General features: G+C 38.7%; 1 protein-coding gene across 1 annotated transcript; it reads right to left on the minus strand.

The window, feature by feature from the left end:
* Positions 1-365: 365 nt before the first annotated feature.
* On the minus strand, positions 366-13,900 carry LOC124288867. Its single transcript, XM_046725436.1, has 7 exons — positions 12,807-13,900; positions 5,647-5,773; positions 4,680-4,845; positions 3,225-4,251; positions 2,642-2,759; positions 1,938-2,092; positions 366-1,477 (listed from the first exon to the last, which is right to left on the minus strand). Exons 1-7 carry the CDS (start codon positions 13,757-13,759, stop codon positions 1,378-1,380), a joined length of 2,646 nt encoding a protein of 881 aa, XP_046581392.1. The 5' UTR covers positions 13,760-13,900; the 3' UTR covers positions 366-1,377.
* Positions 13,901-15,512: the final 1,612 nt, after the last annotated feature.

A 15,512-nucleotide genomic window follows, 5' to 3' on the forward strand; every position in this document is an offset into this window, starting at 1 on the left:
TGTTATTGTGGACCCACTGCCGAAGCAGGTGTCCGAGAATCGTTGTTTTTAATAACATTGCGAAAAATAGTTTATAATTTTAATTCTGCTGATAATATATGATAAATTGAAATTTAATAAGTGTTTTCAGACATTGTGAAATGTGATAGATTTAATATATGAATCATAAGTCAGGTAAGTTCCTAGAATTATGTCTCCATAAAAATCTGTGTACTTCGGACTACTGTATAATTCGGACTTTTTAGTCGGTCCCAAGCTGGTCCGAATTAGACAGAGTGCACTGTATTCCAGCAAAATCATGGCGAGGGACACCAGAAATAGGCTGAATATGATTATGAAGTGCCTATGGCAAGAATGAAAATGCATAGTAAGAGATGATTTTAATCACAAAGGTTGCTTGCTATATGCTTCCATCACAAAAATATCTAAACAAGTGCATTACTCATCTGTTTCTCATGTTGACATCTAAGATTGTCCAAAATTAATGTGTAACTAGGAGTTTAAGGAAAGACATTTCAAACACTTCTATTCATAATGTGAATGTTTCAGAAACATTCATGACACTAAATGTATGAAATTAAAAACAAATTTTACTGTACAGTACATCAAACATCTTACAAGTGTATAAAACTGATATCTAAAATATATAGGTATGTGATATCTGTGCAGTGTCAATCAATGTTAATGTACAAGGTGTCCTACTGGACTGATATGTTTTCATTCAGTGGTTCATGAAACATTGTATCATCTGTTCATGATCATGCATGAAATGAGCATGGTATCTTTATCACATGTTTTGTATGTACAGGGTATCAGATATATAACATTTTATACATAATCAACATATGTACAAGTTTTAAAATCAGAATGTGTATCAAAGTTAAGATATATAAAAAGTTTCACCAAAAAATGAAATACATTATCAACAAAGCAAATCAAGTACCTAAAACTTCCACAGTCCCACATAACTCCTTTCCTTTTGAGAAAATGTTACATACCTATCACCTAAAAACAGCCCCATTTCAGTACAATTTGGGAATATGTTTCCTCAAGAGCTTAGGCCATGCATAGTAAAGGCACTTTCCATAAATACATTGGGAGGAGTCAATCCCTTAAAATCTTTTATAAAAACACATAAAATCCAACACTGAATAGGACTGAGCTTCTATTGGGCTAGATGCGGTCCCAGAATTCTTGGGCTACACTAAGAGTAGGGTGTAATGCTGAAGGAAGGATCCAACAGAAAACTGCAAGTTAACAGTAAATAAGAACAGATACAGTAAGCAGGGAAGAATTTGTCCAAAACACATTTGGGAAAAAACAAAGATGCAGGACTTGGTCTGCTGCTCATATGAGTGTGCAGTATTCAGTCCCAGGTCATGTGGTTGTCCACACTGTGACAACCGAGGCCAGTACCATCACCATGCTTGCTGCCACGGATGATGCTCCCGCTATACGGCACTTCAGTGTAGCATATCTGCAATGCATTCATAACAGGTTAACATTAGTTGATCCATCTTCAATAGAACAATCGACATAAACGTATACTGAATGATGCTTATAAAAAGTCTTCAAATGTTGGTTTGTTGTTAAACGCCGCACACAGCAATATTCCAGCTACATGGCGGCAGTATGCAAATTATCAAGTTTGGTAAAGACTATCCAGTGATCAACATCATGAACATCAATCTACATAACTGGGATACGATGACAGCGAGCCTAACCACCTGATCCCATTAGTCATCTCTTACGACAAGCATGGGTTACTGAAGACCAATTCTAACCCAGATCTTCACAGGTACCTTCAAATGTTATTTAGTTGCGAGGATGCCTGTCTTGATGGAGACAGATTACAAATCTTGCTACTCATCTACAGGACAGACAGAACTGACACAAACATGTTGAAGGACAGTAAACAGTAATGGTTGTCTTCATACCTGTTGAGTTGTCCAGCCTGCAACTTCCTCCATTCCTCCTCCATGGTCTGACCATCAAAGAACCAGGCCAAGTCGTTGAAGGGATACTCGTAACCTTGACGACACTCACATTTGTAGCCACCACGTGTAAACTTCTTCCCCTCGAGAGGCACACACTGTGAGCAGATTGAAAGTAAAATGGACAAAAATACAATACATTATTGTGGTAACAGGGGTCAGTGGTGGGTGCTTTATTTAAACCATACATGAGAAATGTTTGAAAGATTTATTGGCAGAGAGGAGCATACGTGCAGTACTTCTTTATAGATATATTTTCATGTAAGTGTTTTGACTTGCACATTCATCAACAAGTTAATGAGAGGGCGCCATTTGAGCTTAAATGGTCAATACATCATATAAAACACCTCAATAAATCATGGAGTATATCTGAGGCAACCATATACATAACCTAGAAGAATGAGTCTGATATTACCAAATACAATATTACAACCTGTCAGAATCTCTCCTGTATCAAGAAATGTTTCAAATATAAGAGGTCACCATTCTAAACTTCACTCCCTCACAAAGATGAAAAGGTCCATGAAGCAATTGTTGGCACCAGAAAATAATCACTGTTATTGTCACGTGATTATTCCGCCAGTGCCAAGAACTGCAACTAGATGAGTCGCTTGGCTGAAAGTCTTTGAGGTATTAGCATTACTTACATATTGACTTTCAAAGTGGCAACGAGCTGTGTTCTTGAAGGAGTTGGCACTGTGGAACTCCGAGGGGCACTGGTTGATGTCCAGGTAATCAAGCTTGGCGTCCACAGTGACCACACCTCTGGACACAGACAGACAGATAAGGTCAGTACAACAGTAGGCAAACAACGTCCACCAATACACATTGAAAATTCAATGCTCTACCAAACCATCATTATTTAAAAGTTGCAGCATTAACAGTTGTCAAACATTTGTATTATACACATGACTCTCACCTGTGTCTGGCAATTAAAAGAAAAAAATATTAACACCTTTATCTAGTTGACGGCAAAACTGACTTTAACCTATTTGGAAACACAAGTAATTGTGGTATTCTTACAACAAAACATACCTTATGAAAAACAAAATAATAATCAAATTTCATACAATAAAACCATAAAGACAAAACTGGCCAACATGCTGAAAATTCCTACTTTGCGGTCTAAATAAGCCTGTATTTAAAACTTGTAAGTGTTACTGTGAAGACCATGGATACACAAAGATCTATGAAACCAATAAATTAACGGTTCCTCAATTTGCAGCTTACTTGAATTCAATCTTTGTCTTCAGACTGTTTTTCCCAAAGAAGGGCACAACGTAGGTGACCACCCAGTCATTGAGCATGTCATCACACTTAAATTGTGGTCTTAACCATTCTCCATCTTCATAGCGAGGTGCTCGATAGGTCAGAGGGTAATATTCAAACCGGATCGAACTGGTTCCCCCTGGATTGGATCTGATCATGGGCTTTGCTGTGAACTTCTTCAGACCATACTGATTGGTTGCCCATCTGGCTTTCATGTCCCTGTACCAGGATGCATCAACGTAATAGTCCTCAAAGCCAGCAAAATCTATTGCCTTGAAATAATCTAGACCCTCATCCTTTGACTCTATTTTGTAGGCATAGGGTCCAAAGAATTCCCGTGTTATACCATCCACAAATCTGGGGTCAGTGTTGTTGATGGGTGGGGACATGCGGAACTTATACCTGTCAAAGAAGACACCACTGGCCTTTATCTTGAAGTCACTCATTACATTGGCAAGAACTTCAGAGAAGATTTGAGTTTCATTCAGACGTCTGTCACCACGGAGGTTACCAAATTCTTCGTATTCATCTACATTCTGCAGGAAGTTGCTGAGGAAGTGTGCCAGTCTGAGTGCAGTGCGACCTTGAGCCTCATAAAGCTTCTCTACTCCATGGCCAGCATCTCCAGGAAGGAACAGCTCATGAGCCTGCTTGGACTTGCAGTTCTGAGCATTGGTTTGATACTTCCTTGTCAGAATGTCATCGAAGCGGATCACTGCTACCTCATCCACAGCATCTCGCTTGTTCCGATGTATCTTGCTCGATGTGTCTCTCTTGATGCGAGCGACCAGCGTATGTCTCTTCTCCCTCAACAGTTTCTCTTTGTAGTCCTTGAGTCGTGCAACTAGGTGGCGCTTCTGTCGGGGACTGGGTCGGGGACTCTGAGCTTTTGTGAGGGACATCTCCAAAAACTCAGTTTTCTTTGACAAAACTGATCTCTTCTTCCTCTCCACAAACTCTGGCATCACGTTAGGGATGACTTGACGTTCTGGAAAAAAGGACACAAGAAACAGTTTGAAAAGATGCAATTTGTTTACTGCTGCAGAGTGTAACATTACAAAAAATTATCTTGACAAACTATTCATATTGTACTTGATGTTTACGTAACTTTGACAAGGCCTAAAGACACAGTTTCATTATTTGGTTTACGCCGCTTTCAGCACTTTTCCAGCTGGGCCACCAGAAATGGGCTCCACACATTGTACCCATGTGGGGAATCGAACCCGGGTCTTCAGCATGACCACTAGGCTACCCCGCCGCCCCACACAGTTTCAGAGGTAATTTACCTTAAGAAGGAGTACAAATACACTCTGAAATGTCAAATTTAACAAATAAAGAAGTTACTATCTAAAATATGTTTGACTAACAGTAACACCTGGACACATCACATTATGCTATATAAGGACTAGTTCTCACCCTCTACAGCTAGGCAGTCAAAGCCCACTTCATACTCTTCTCGAGTGGCCTCCTCAATCTCCCATCCAAGGAAGGGTCCATCGTGGAACCAGGGGTAGTAGTACCCGGGTTGACACACACACTGGTAGCCTCCCCGCTTGAAGCCGTAGCCACTGATTGGCTCACACTGTAGCAACAAACACAATATGCAGTGCTCCTTGTATTTCCCTCAACCACACTGGGATTTAGGGGTTTAATAATATGTATGATGAATACATAAATAAAGAAATAATGTGAAAATAAATAATTTTTCATCACGCCTGTTGTCCTCTTATCTACATTACACCATTATAGTGGAATGTGACTGTTGGTGAAAGTTTTCACCATCAAGTCAGGAAAGCATGACAGTGTAACAAGGTTTAATTGATCATCTCAGCACTATATCATAACTTATTTGTATTATACAAGATAAAAGGGGACACACATTCTAGATTTGCAAGATTTCCAATTAGACAGTGGATGGGAGCCAAACGCCAAATGTACCGACCAACCCTTGCTCTTCACCCAACCCCTTACAAAGAACATTTGTTGTGAGAACCCCATCCACCCCTATACAAATGACTACTCCCTAGATAATGTTCTATTTCATAACATTTATATTTTTATAAATAAATACTTATTTGTGTCATAGTTTTATGGAACTGCACATCACTACTGTACATATCACAATATTTTGTGTGAAGAACACATTAATTGCAAAGCATTAGAGATATTTGGAATTGGTTCAAATGTGTGGGGTTTTTTTTAAAACACCTTTACAAAATAAAAGGAAAAAACCCCATGTATAACCATGACTAAAATTAAGTGATAAATATGTAATTTTATAAGATATAAGAAGACAATTCCTGTTTAACATTAAAGTACATTTTTCAAATTTCCTCATCCCATTATTCATCCTAATTTGAATGTTTCTCAGTGTAGTTATTACCATGGTAGTGTTCTTGCATCGGTCTGTTCCAGCAAAGTAGTTGGGCGGAGGGTTCCCCTCAGCAAGTGGACACTGGTTCATGTCAATCCGTTCAAATTCAGTGTCCATTGTTGACACAGCCACAAACCTAGGTGTGAAAAGTAAGATTTGCAATTTATCAAAACAGATCCACTTGTCCAACATGGCACAATTAAACCAAACTTCACAGACAATACAAATCCTTGTCTAATACTGCTAATCGTGAAGGCCCCTTTGTCTGTCTGTGAAGACCTGCATGTAAACTTTGTTCATTCACTCATATTTCCCACCAACCAGGTATTTTCACATGGTGAAAACACTCTGCCTACTTTGCAACTTGTAAGTTATGATGAAAAGTGGGTATCTCCACAAACCCCATGTTACTAAATCATCAAGGCTGAAAGTAGTCAGGTTTTTTTATATCTATTTACAATCTATACATATTTATATAATTTTGTAATTCCCCATTACATTTGTTAACATATTTGTATACAAAGGAACAGTTCTCTTTTCATACATGTGTATTTACATATTTCTTAATGGTGAATCATTGTTTGAACTTAAAACAGATTTCAACTGTTTTTGGGTCAGTAAATGAGCACTTTCTATCTTCTCATTGAATTGTTGTATCAGATCAGGGAAAAGTTGTACACCATGTATTCCATTTCTTGATATTTCCACTGATACTTCATTGATACAACACGTGAGACAACAATATGAGACTAGTAGACATCCTTGTTTTTAACCAATGGATCATAGAACTATACTGGTTACCGAACAGTTATCGCCATATTTTAGCAGTATTTACAAAATTACTCAGCCGTTCGTTAAATCAATGAAACAGAATTAATTATGATACTTAATTAGCTATTCACTGACGTGTCCAGCTCGTTCACTGTCACCGATCATGATTTTATATAACACGGCGGAAGGGAATCATGGCAGTATAAATAGATCTTTTCTCACAACTAACCATAACAGATATCGCCATTCAGAATTCCTCATACATACATACATACATACATACAAACATTTGTACAGCGCCTATATCCAGTACAACTTCTCAAAGGCCATTCGTGAAATAATATATATTTATATTATACAGTAAACTCGAATAATTGATTGCGTGACTACTTGAGTGTTTCTTTTACTGTAGCTAGATCGATAGGGAATGAAACATTAACACTTGTGAACTTGACTTGCTATTATATAGGTAGTGGGACATACCCCTGACTAAGTTAAAAAAAAATTTCACTGTTCATAACTTTATCTTTAATTTTTCTCTTATGTTACTTGAAGTGAAGAATTTTTTGGGGATGTCCATTACAAATATCGTGGGGATAAATACCGGATTTGTAATTGATCGTAACTGAGCAGGTGCGATACTGATGTCTTGGCGATAACTGTTACGCGGCGATAACTGTTCACTAGCCAGTATATATTCATAATTCAATTTTTTAAAAGTTAAACAAGTATCAAAAAGACATTTCCATAACTTTGAGTAATTAACAGAATTAAAGGCTTTCTTAAAATCTATAAAGGCAACATATGATTTCCTTTTCTGTTCAATGGGACATTAAAGTGAAGCCATGGCCATTGTGTGGTAATCTTATCTGAAGCCTGCTTGAGATTCTGGTACAGTCATCCCTCACAATAATGTTCTTCGCGATACCGCAGATTCGGTTAAACTGTGGGGTAATCTGTGGCTCCGATCAAAAAAGAGTTGCCCAGCGATCACACATCTTTACGTCATTGAAAATAGCACATCACATTGATTCTCCGCTAAACGGACATTTCCCATATTTCATCATGTTCATTGTCCCTGTCGTCTTATAAAATATTTTGTCATTGAAATGTATTTTTCTTCTCACTAAAACAGAGGCCCCGCACATACAGTATCACAATTCATGTCACTTCAGTGTTTGTGTAAGTAATTTTGGTATACACCGCATCGTGACGTAGACCTTCGTTACCTTCTGCAAGTACCTGATAACAATTCCGTCCATGTTATTTGATTAAATTTAACCCCATTTTCATTCATTAAAACTGTTTACAGTAACATAAGAGAAAATGTGTGTGAAATGGCCTCCCTTCATTCTATATGAGTACAACTTCCGCTTACCATGTTCGTGATTGTCCTCTTTTCGCGCCTTCCGCGATAGCACCAGTTTCACATTATGCTCAGCAATCACGAACAGATTTCTGCCTTGTCATCCAAGGACCCCAAGACCCGTGGTATTGACTCATTGAAGTAATATTTGACAATATATTGCCAGCATTCTGTTTTTACAATCAAAGTTGGACATGCCGCGGGAAGTCAATGGTGACTTGTCAAACTGTCTCCTGTATCTTGTCCGTAATATTTGACCAATTTTGGGATAAGTACAGTACATTTAAAATGGATGCATACAGCATGTTTAAAACCCACCCTATAGATATTCCTCTGTAACTATCTAGGTTGCTCCACTCACATTTCTAATGTAGTGGAACCATAAAAGCACTGGTCCAAGCTTCCAGGAAAATATCAGAGTCTTATTGAGTTTAAACATTCTCAGAAGATTTTACAATTCAACAATAATACAATCAAGAACAGTTTTGAAAAGCTCTGTATAGCCTGAAATGTATTTTTCCATCCAAAAGCATTAAGGATTTGCTTTTTTTCTCATTATGCATTTAAAATTTGAAAAAAAATAAATTTATAAACCAATGTAAACATAAGGATAAAAAAACACTTACTACCGTGAATGGTATGGAGAGCACAAATGTTAAAATCCATGAGACAATGTACTGCGTTCTTTCTCATAGCACACCTCAAGTCCTGAGTGGCTGCCTGCATGTGAGTGGAGAGAGGCCTGGCTAAGATGCTGACCGACCAGCACCCCTCTAATACCTGGCCAATAACAATCACTTGCACCACATGTCACATCACGTTACAAGCTACACACAAATAGGTATCATTACCAACTTTCGGACCATGGATTGCTTATTTGGCAGGCAGGTTGTCACCATCATGTGACCATAAGTAACAGGACCTTGTCAAGAGTTCAGAGTGTTGGAAGTTGAAATGCTGAGCCACTGGCTAATGATGGTAGATTGTCTGATCAGCATTCTGTTTCCATGTGACTGGCAACAGTGACCTGAAGGTATCCCTATACCTTGATGTATTGGATATATCTGAGCAACAGTTACTCTTATGACCAGCTTTGGTTACCGGGCCCCGTTCTCAAACTAAAGCAATCGTAGCGCTACAACACTCGCAAGTCTATGTTAAAGTATGGGAGTTACGATCATCTTAGCGCTACAGCACTCACAAGTCTATGTTAAAGTATGGGAGTTACGATCATCTTAGCGCTACAGCACTCGCAAGTCTATGTTAAAGTATGGGAGTTTCGATCACCTTAGCGCTACAGCACTCACAAGTCTATGTTAAAGTATGGGAGTTACGATCACCTTAGTGCTACAGCACACACAGTGTATGTTAAGGTATGATAGTTACAATCACCTTAGGGCTACATCACTCGCAAGTCTATGTTAAAGTATGGGAGTTACGATCATCTTAGTGCTACAGCACTCGCAAGTCTATGTTAAAGTATGGGAGTTACGATCACCTTAGGGCTACAGCACTCACAGTCTATGTTAAAGTATGGGAGTTACAATCATCTTAGCGCTACAGCACTCGCAAGTCTATGTTAAAGTATGGGAGTTACGATCATCTTAGTGCTACAGCACTCACAAGTCTATGTTAATGTATGGGAGTTAAGATCACCTTTGTGCTACAGCACTCACAAGTCTATGTTAAAGTATGGGAGTTACGATCATCTTAACGCTATGGTCGCTTTGAGGAAAGGTGCCCAGGTGACCAATACTAGCCTGCAATCTCCAAAGGAGTTATGAGTGAGTGAGTTAAGATTAATAGTCACATCGGCAATATTTCAGCCATATCGTGACTAAAACTAGTTCTAAATTTATAATACATACAAATAATATATAAACCCTGTCAACGAAAGACAGTAAAACCACTAGATTATCCCAGATTGAGTTAAAACTAGCTAGCATATATCTTTAAAAGTAGAAAATTATTTCTGGACAATACAATGTAAAATTGGGCTATAGATCGCCAACAACTGAAAGTAGATCACCATACTAGGGACCATGGGGTCTTGGCTACCTGCATGGACCCTAGTTGGATTTACACCATCCCTTCAGCCGCTGGCGATTGTAGGACAAGTTTAGCCGAAATTTAAAGGAACAAATATACTACGGTTAAAAATCTGGTAAGCAAAACTTTAACTCTGAAAGTTTTGGGACTTACGTACCCTCTCAGGAGGGCAATAATTTTACGCTACTTCAACACCCTTTGAGGGTACAGCCACCCAAAGGAGTTATGAACTAAGTATTCAATCTTCCCTCACGACAGATCCTGTGATGGTGACATTTCGTCAACAACTTTAGTACCTTTATGTAAATCATTCCATTCCCTTTTCTTCCATCACACTGATCCAGCATACACAGCTGTGAAACATAATACTTCTACAAATAGTTGTAGGATTTATTAAGACTTCCATAGAAGTTGATAGTCATCACCAAGTCAGCATGGTAAAACCTCCATGGGAAAAGGTACTGTTTAAAAGAAGGGTATTATATAGGAAGGAAAATATATATAGTGCATTCTCAGAAAGCAATATAATATATGTCCCTGTTACAAACGTAATGATTACATCTTATTTAAAGTTCACTACACTAGCTGATAACTTTACTTTAGAGTCAGTAATAAGGGGTCTACTGGACAAGCTAAAAATACTTACAATCACATTATTGCATTGACTGCTTTTAACACGTTAAAATGTATGTGAAATTAATAAGAACAAAACAACTTAAAAAAATATTTAAAATTCACAATTTGATTAGGAAGGGCACTTAGAAAAATATCTGAGGGTTGATGGTTATCATGGTTATTTTACAAAACTGTTTACAGCATACAGTATGACAAATCAGACTGCTCAGAGTAGTTTCTGTGGCTGGTTACGGTCATGACATCCCAAAGTACGAGGGGCCTGTGAACCCCTTCAAGTGTCGTCATTATACGAATATCGCCAGTGTAACAAGCTAACAGACAGACGGTGAAAGGTGTAACAGCCCACAAAGTTATCGCTGCAATGACAAACATACTGTTATCTGTTCCGCCTGCCAGGTTACACTTGTCAAGCACCCATAAAACCCAACCCTTATCATGCTCATTGTTCAGTGTTCCCCTGCAGTAGACCAGGAATACACTCCCCATAGCAATATTATACTTTATGAAGTGAGTCCTTGCAGACATTGTTCATGATGATGGCAGCCGTATACTTTGTAACTATGTAAGACGCCTATGTACTTAATTAATTCTAATGACCATGTGAAGCTGACGTGGAGGAGTGGACTCTCAAACACATATTGGAAACATTAAAACACAAAAAACAGCAACACTTTCCCCTCATCATTGTGCTAATGAGTGACACATTGACTCGTGATTGGAACTGTTGTTTAGTGGTATAAAGAATGAAATTATGGCTTGTGAAAACAAAAAGTAGAAAAATTACTCCTGCAGTTTCTAGACAGCTGTGAGAGCATGACAGCAATTGAGTAGTCCTTATGGATTTGTACTAGCCCCAAGCTAACAGGGTGGCGGTGATGGCACATGCTGATGATTCTGTCAACTTACATCGCATTCAGGGACAGAATGAACTAATTAACCACACAGTAATGGGCTACAGATATTCACTCACATGTTATCATTCACATTTCATGTTTAAAGGTTGATTTTCTTCTCGATGGGCATATAATCATAACAAATTCTGGGAATAACTTTGTTTGAAATGATATTTCAGGTCACAATTAGCACGTTGTTCACAGAACAATGTGGCAGTACAGCCTGCATGTAAGCAGTAAATACAGCTCTGTACAGAGCTGCTGGTGCTGAAGCTAGAATGCTTCAATTGGTGATTTGAGGTTACATGCAGTGTGGTAATATGTTTGTGTTTATCAAATTCTACTGCATATGTACACATGCGACTCAAAATTAATTTGATAATATTGATAGTGACTTATTCTGCATGTTTAACACTGCCCTAGTTTGCCTACTGTTCTCATAGATACCTAACCAAATTCATACCAGTAAGCTGCGTTGCCAAAAAGTAGAAATATCTTCAATAATAGCCCTAATCATGTTAACTGTGATGTGTGAAATTAGACAATTATTGTTTATCTCAAAAGTAATATGAGTATGTTCATAATAATTTTTCGTAAGTTGAATCTAGACATCATCTTCACTTTATTCATCTGTACTCCCGTCTAAAACAGCAAATGTTGCAGAATTTCTTTATCATTTTATTTTGTTCAACCTAAAGTGACAAAACGATTACACAGATGCTATTAGTATATTAGTATCTGTATGACTACATGCAAACAAACAAAAAATGTATTTTTAAGCAAATCTGTTACTGTAGTTAAAAGCTCTTGTAAATATTTTCATACATATTCTTGTACTGTAGAATATTGATGGTTCTACCTTTGTACATGCAACTATCTATTTAGCCCTTCTACACTGCCATTCAGGGAGAAATTTCTTCTAGACTACTTCCTCATCTAGGTAGAGATGTAATTAACATGACTGATAGCATAATGCCACTGATTTTTAATTGAAAAATTGTGTATTATAGACTTAAAGTCTGCATCAAAAAGTGCTATAGATAATAACAGTCAACCATGAAAGCGTAATAACTCTTTATGACTTTCTATGGATAATGAATTTTTGTTTTTATTGTTTGTCCAACATTTCACCTTTTCAGTGTTACTACTGTTTCTGAATGAATATCACCAAATGAATTCCCCAGGCTCAGAAATAGACCTCGAATCCATTGACAAACCATCATTTAGTTATCAAGAACAGTTTCATCTTTTCTTCAGTTTCTAAATGTCAATTGACTGAAGAGAGACTGGAATTTTTTTTATTTACTTTGAGCCATGCAAAGCCTCTTTAAAGAGTGAGTGAGTGATTATGGTTTTATGCTGCTTTTAGCAATATTTCAGCAATATCACGATGGGGGATACCAGAAATGGGCTTCACATCCTGTTTAAAGCAGTAAATACAACATGGAACTCACCTTGGTCTTCTAAGATGGATGTAAGCGGAATATCTTGGGAAGTACTCCACAACTGGGGCAGTGGCACTTACAATCCATTTGTTGGACCTTCCACAGTCAAAGTAAGGGGCTGTAAACAGCACTGGGAGGGACTGATCGCCATCACTCTGACTTGGCTGAGGAGGGCCAAAAAAGGATGTATCCTCAAACTCATCCTTGGTGAAGTGTCCAGTAGTATTTGAGTACTTTATGCCAACAGAATATGTAAACTTTCGCAATGAGTCTGTTTCTCCTGTTATATCTGGCATCCAGAGGGAATACCAAGGATTGGTCTTGTAGGCCGAGTTTGTGTAGTTGGAATCTCTTCCTGCTCCATAATCATGAATGTCCACGGTGTTGTTGGTTGGCTCTCGCAGAAAATTGGTTGGTTCGTTATAATCATCAGCTCTCCATGCTCTCGGTCCATAAAACGGTATGGTATTGTTAAAAGGTAAGGTAGAAAACCAGTTCGGGTAGCTGCAGTTGAAGTCAAAAAACAAGGAAGAAGCGTTCAGGAAGCCTGGACTTGCAGAAACATCAGCTGCCGCGGACATGTAGTAATACATTATGCCTGGCTGGTAACGGAAATCATATGTATTGTTTAATTTCTGATAAATAAAACTATAGAAGTAGGCTCGGTTGAGGGCCATGTTATGCATATGTAACATAGCAGATCTGTTGGAGTAGATCACAGTGCTCAACAGATTGTTGTACTTTGGGATCTGGGCTATGGTTTCCATTGGGAGAGTTAACTGTTCGGCTGGTTTGGAACGACAATTTTCTCCCGTTACAGAAGAAAACATGTCATTTATAGTGTCAAATTTGTCCGGTCTCATCCAAGAAAACGGAGCATCAGTTTCGATAGCAGGTTTGACCCATGACAGTGCGCAGAGGCCAAGAAACACCGCCAAAGTCACACGTACTAACATCGACATGGTTACCTATCTTCTCGCGAATATTTTAAGTCCACATTAGGTTAATTGTCTTCATAAACAAACCTTTTCCGCGTTGGATCAAGTATACCTGGATTCAAAATGGCGGACGACACTCACCTTATTCAAATGAGTGACGCTTTGAGCAAAGGGTCAGGTAAGCGAAATGCACAGGTGTGCTAGTAAAGTAGGTCACGGTTGACAACGACTTGCCAGCATATTACCAGAAGTAAAAAGCTGAATATTTTGTAAATCTTAGGTTTTATTTACTTCAAACCATTTTGTATTTATACATTTATTGACATTTCTGTGTTTATCATTGCACACCTGAGAGCGACGGATTTGCACATGCTTGCCGCCAGAGCGCGCTGTTAAAGCGGAACTCTTTTCATACCTGCGATGTTTGTCACAGATCTAATTATAGCTCGCCTTCTCTATGACTAACTCCATTATGTGATGATACATACTCTGTCCAGTTTTTTGGGTATAATTCCACGTTAAACGGCTCTTTGGGTGTACAGAAAACGTTCGTTAAGTCATTGGTGACACATGATTTTTCTGTATTTATTGTAAAAAAGGCATGGATATTTTGTGTCCATCTTTTAATAGGCAACACTACTGGATATAAATTTCAAAGGTCTAAAGGTCTAGAAAAACATGAGGCAGTTATTGTATCTTTTTGTCGAAGTTGTATTGTCGCGAGTTCTCACACCTGAAGGTTCCCAGGTAGCATTCAGACGTTGGCCCAACGTTGGCAATGGTTTTGCCAACATTGCCAACGTTGGGCCAACGTCCGAATGCTATCTGGGTTTATGTACATGTGGAACTTCACATTCGGTCTCCCATCCCAAATCTTGCAACAGGTAGTTGTATGTACGGGTGTCTGTGTGTACGAGGTGACTATATGCAACCAGTCACACGGGTAGCTCTCCGTGTGTACGATTTGACTATATACATAACACCCACTTACTATGGTTAACCGACCGGTTGTACGATCGATGGTGACAACATATTATAACCCCTCACAAGGAGTGAGTTTAGTTTTACGCCGCAATCAGCAATATTCCAGGTATATGGAGGAGGTCTGTAAATAATCAAGTCTGGTTATACACGGTAACTCTATATGACCCATCACAAGGACGGGTGTCTGTGTGTACGAGGTGACTCTATATGACCCCTCACAAGGACGGGTGCATGTGTGTACGAGGTGACTCTATATGACCCCTCACAAGGACGGGTGCCTGTGTGTACGAGGTGACTCTATATGACCCCTCACAAGGACGGGTGTGTGTGTGTACGAGGTAACTCTATATGGCCTTTCACAAGGACGGGGGTCTGTGTGTACGATTATATATAGACACCTCGTGCATATGAAGACCCGTCCCTGTGAAGGGTTATATAATATAGTGAGTGAGTATGGTTTTACGTCGCTTTTTAACAGCAATATTAGAGTAATATCACGGCTGGGGACACCAGAAATGGGTTTTACACGCACATTGTGCTAATTTGTGGGGAATCTCGTACACACGAAGACCCGTCCTTGTGAAAGGTTATATAATATAGACACCTCGTACACACGAAGACCCGTCCTTGTGAAGGGTTATATAATATAGACACCTCGTACACACGAAGACCCGTCCTTGTGAAGGTTTATATGATATAGACACCTCGTACACACGAAAACACGTCCTCGTGAAGGATTATATAATATAGACACCTCGTACACACGAAGACCTATCCTTGCGAAGGTTATATA

Source organism: Haliotis rubra, unplaced genomic scaffold (assembly GCF_003918875.1).
Source record: "Haliotis rubra isolate DU_JTF1 unplaced genomic scaffold, ASM391887v1 Scf427, whole genome shotgun sequence".
NCBI classification, from domain to species: Eukaryota; Metazoa; Mollusca; class Gastropoda; order Lepetellida; family Haliotidae; genus Haliotis; species Haliotis rubra.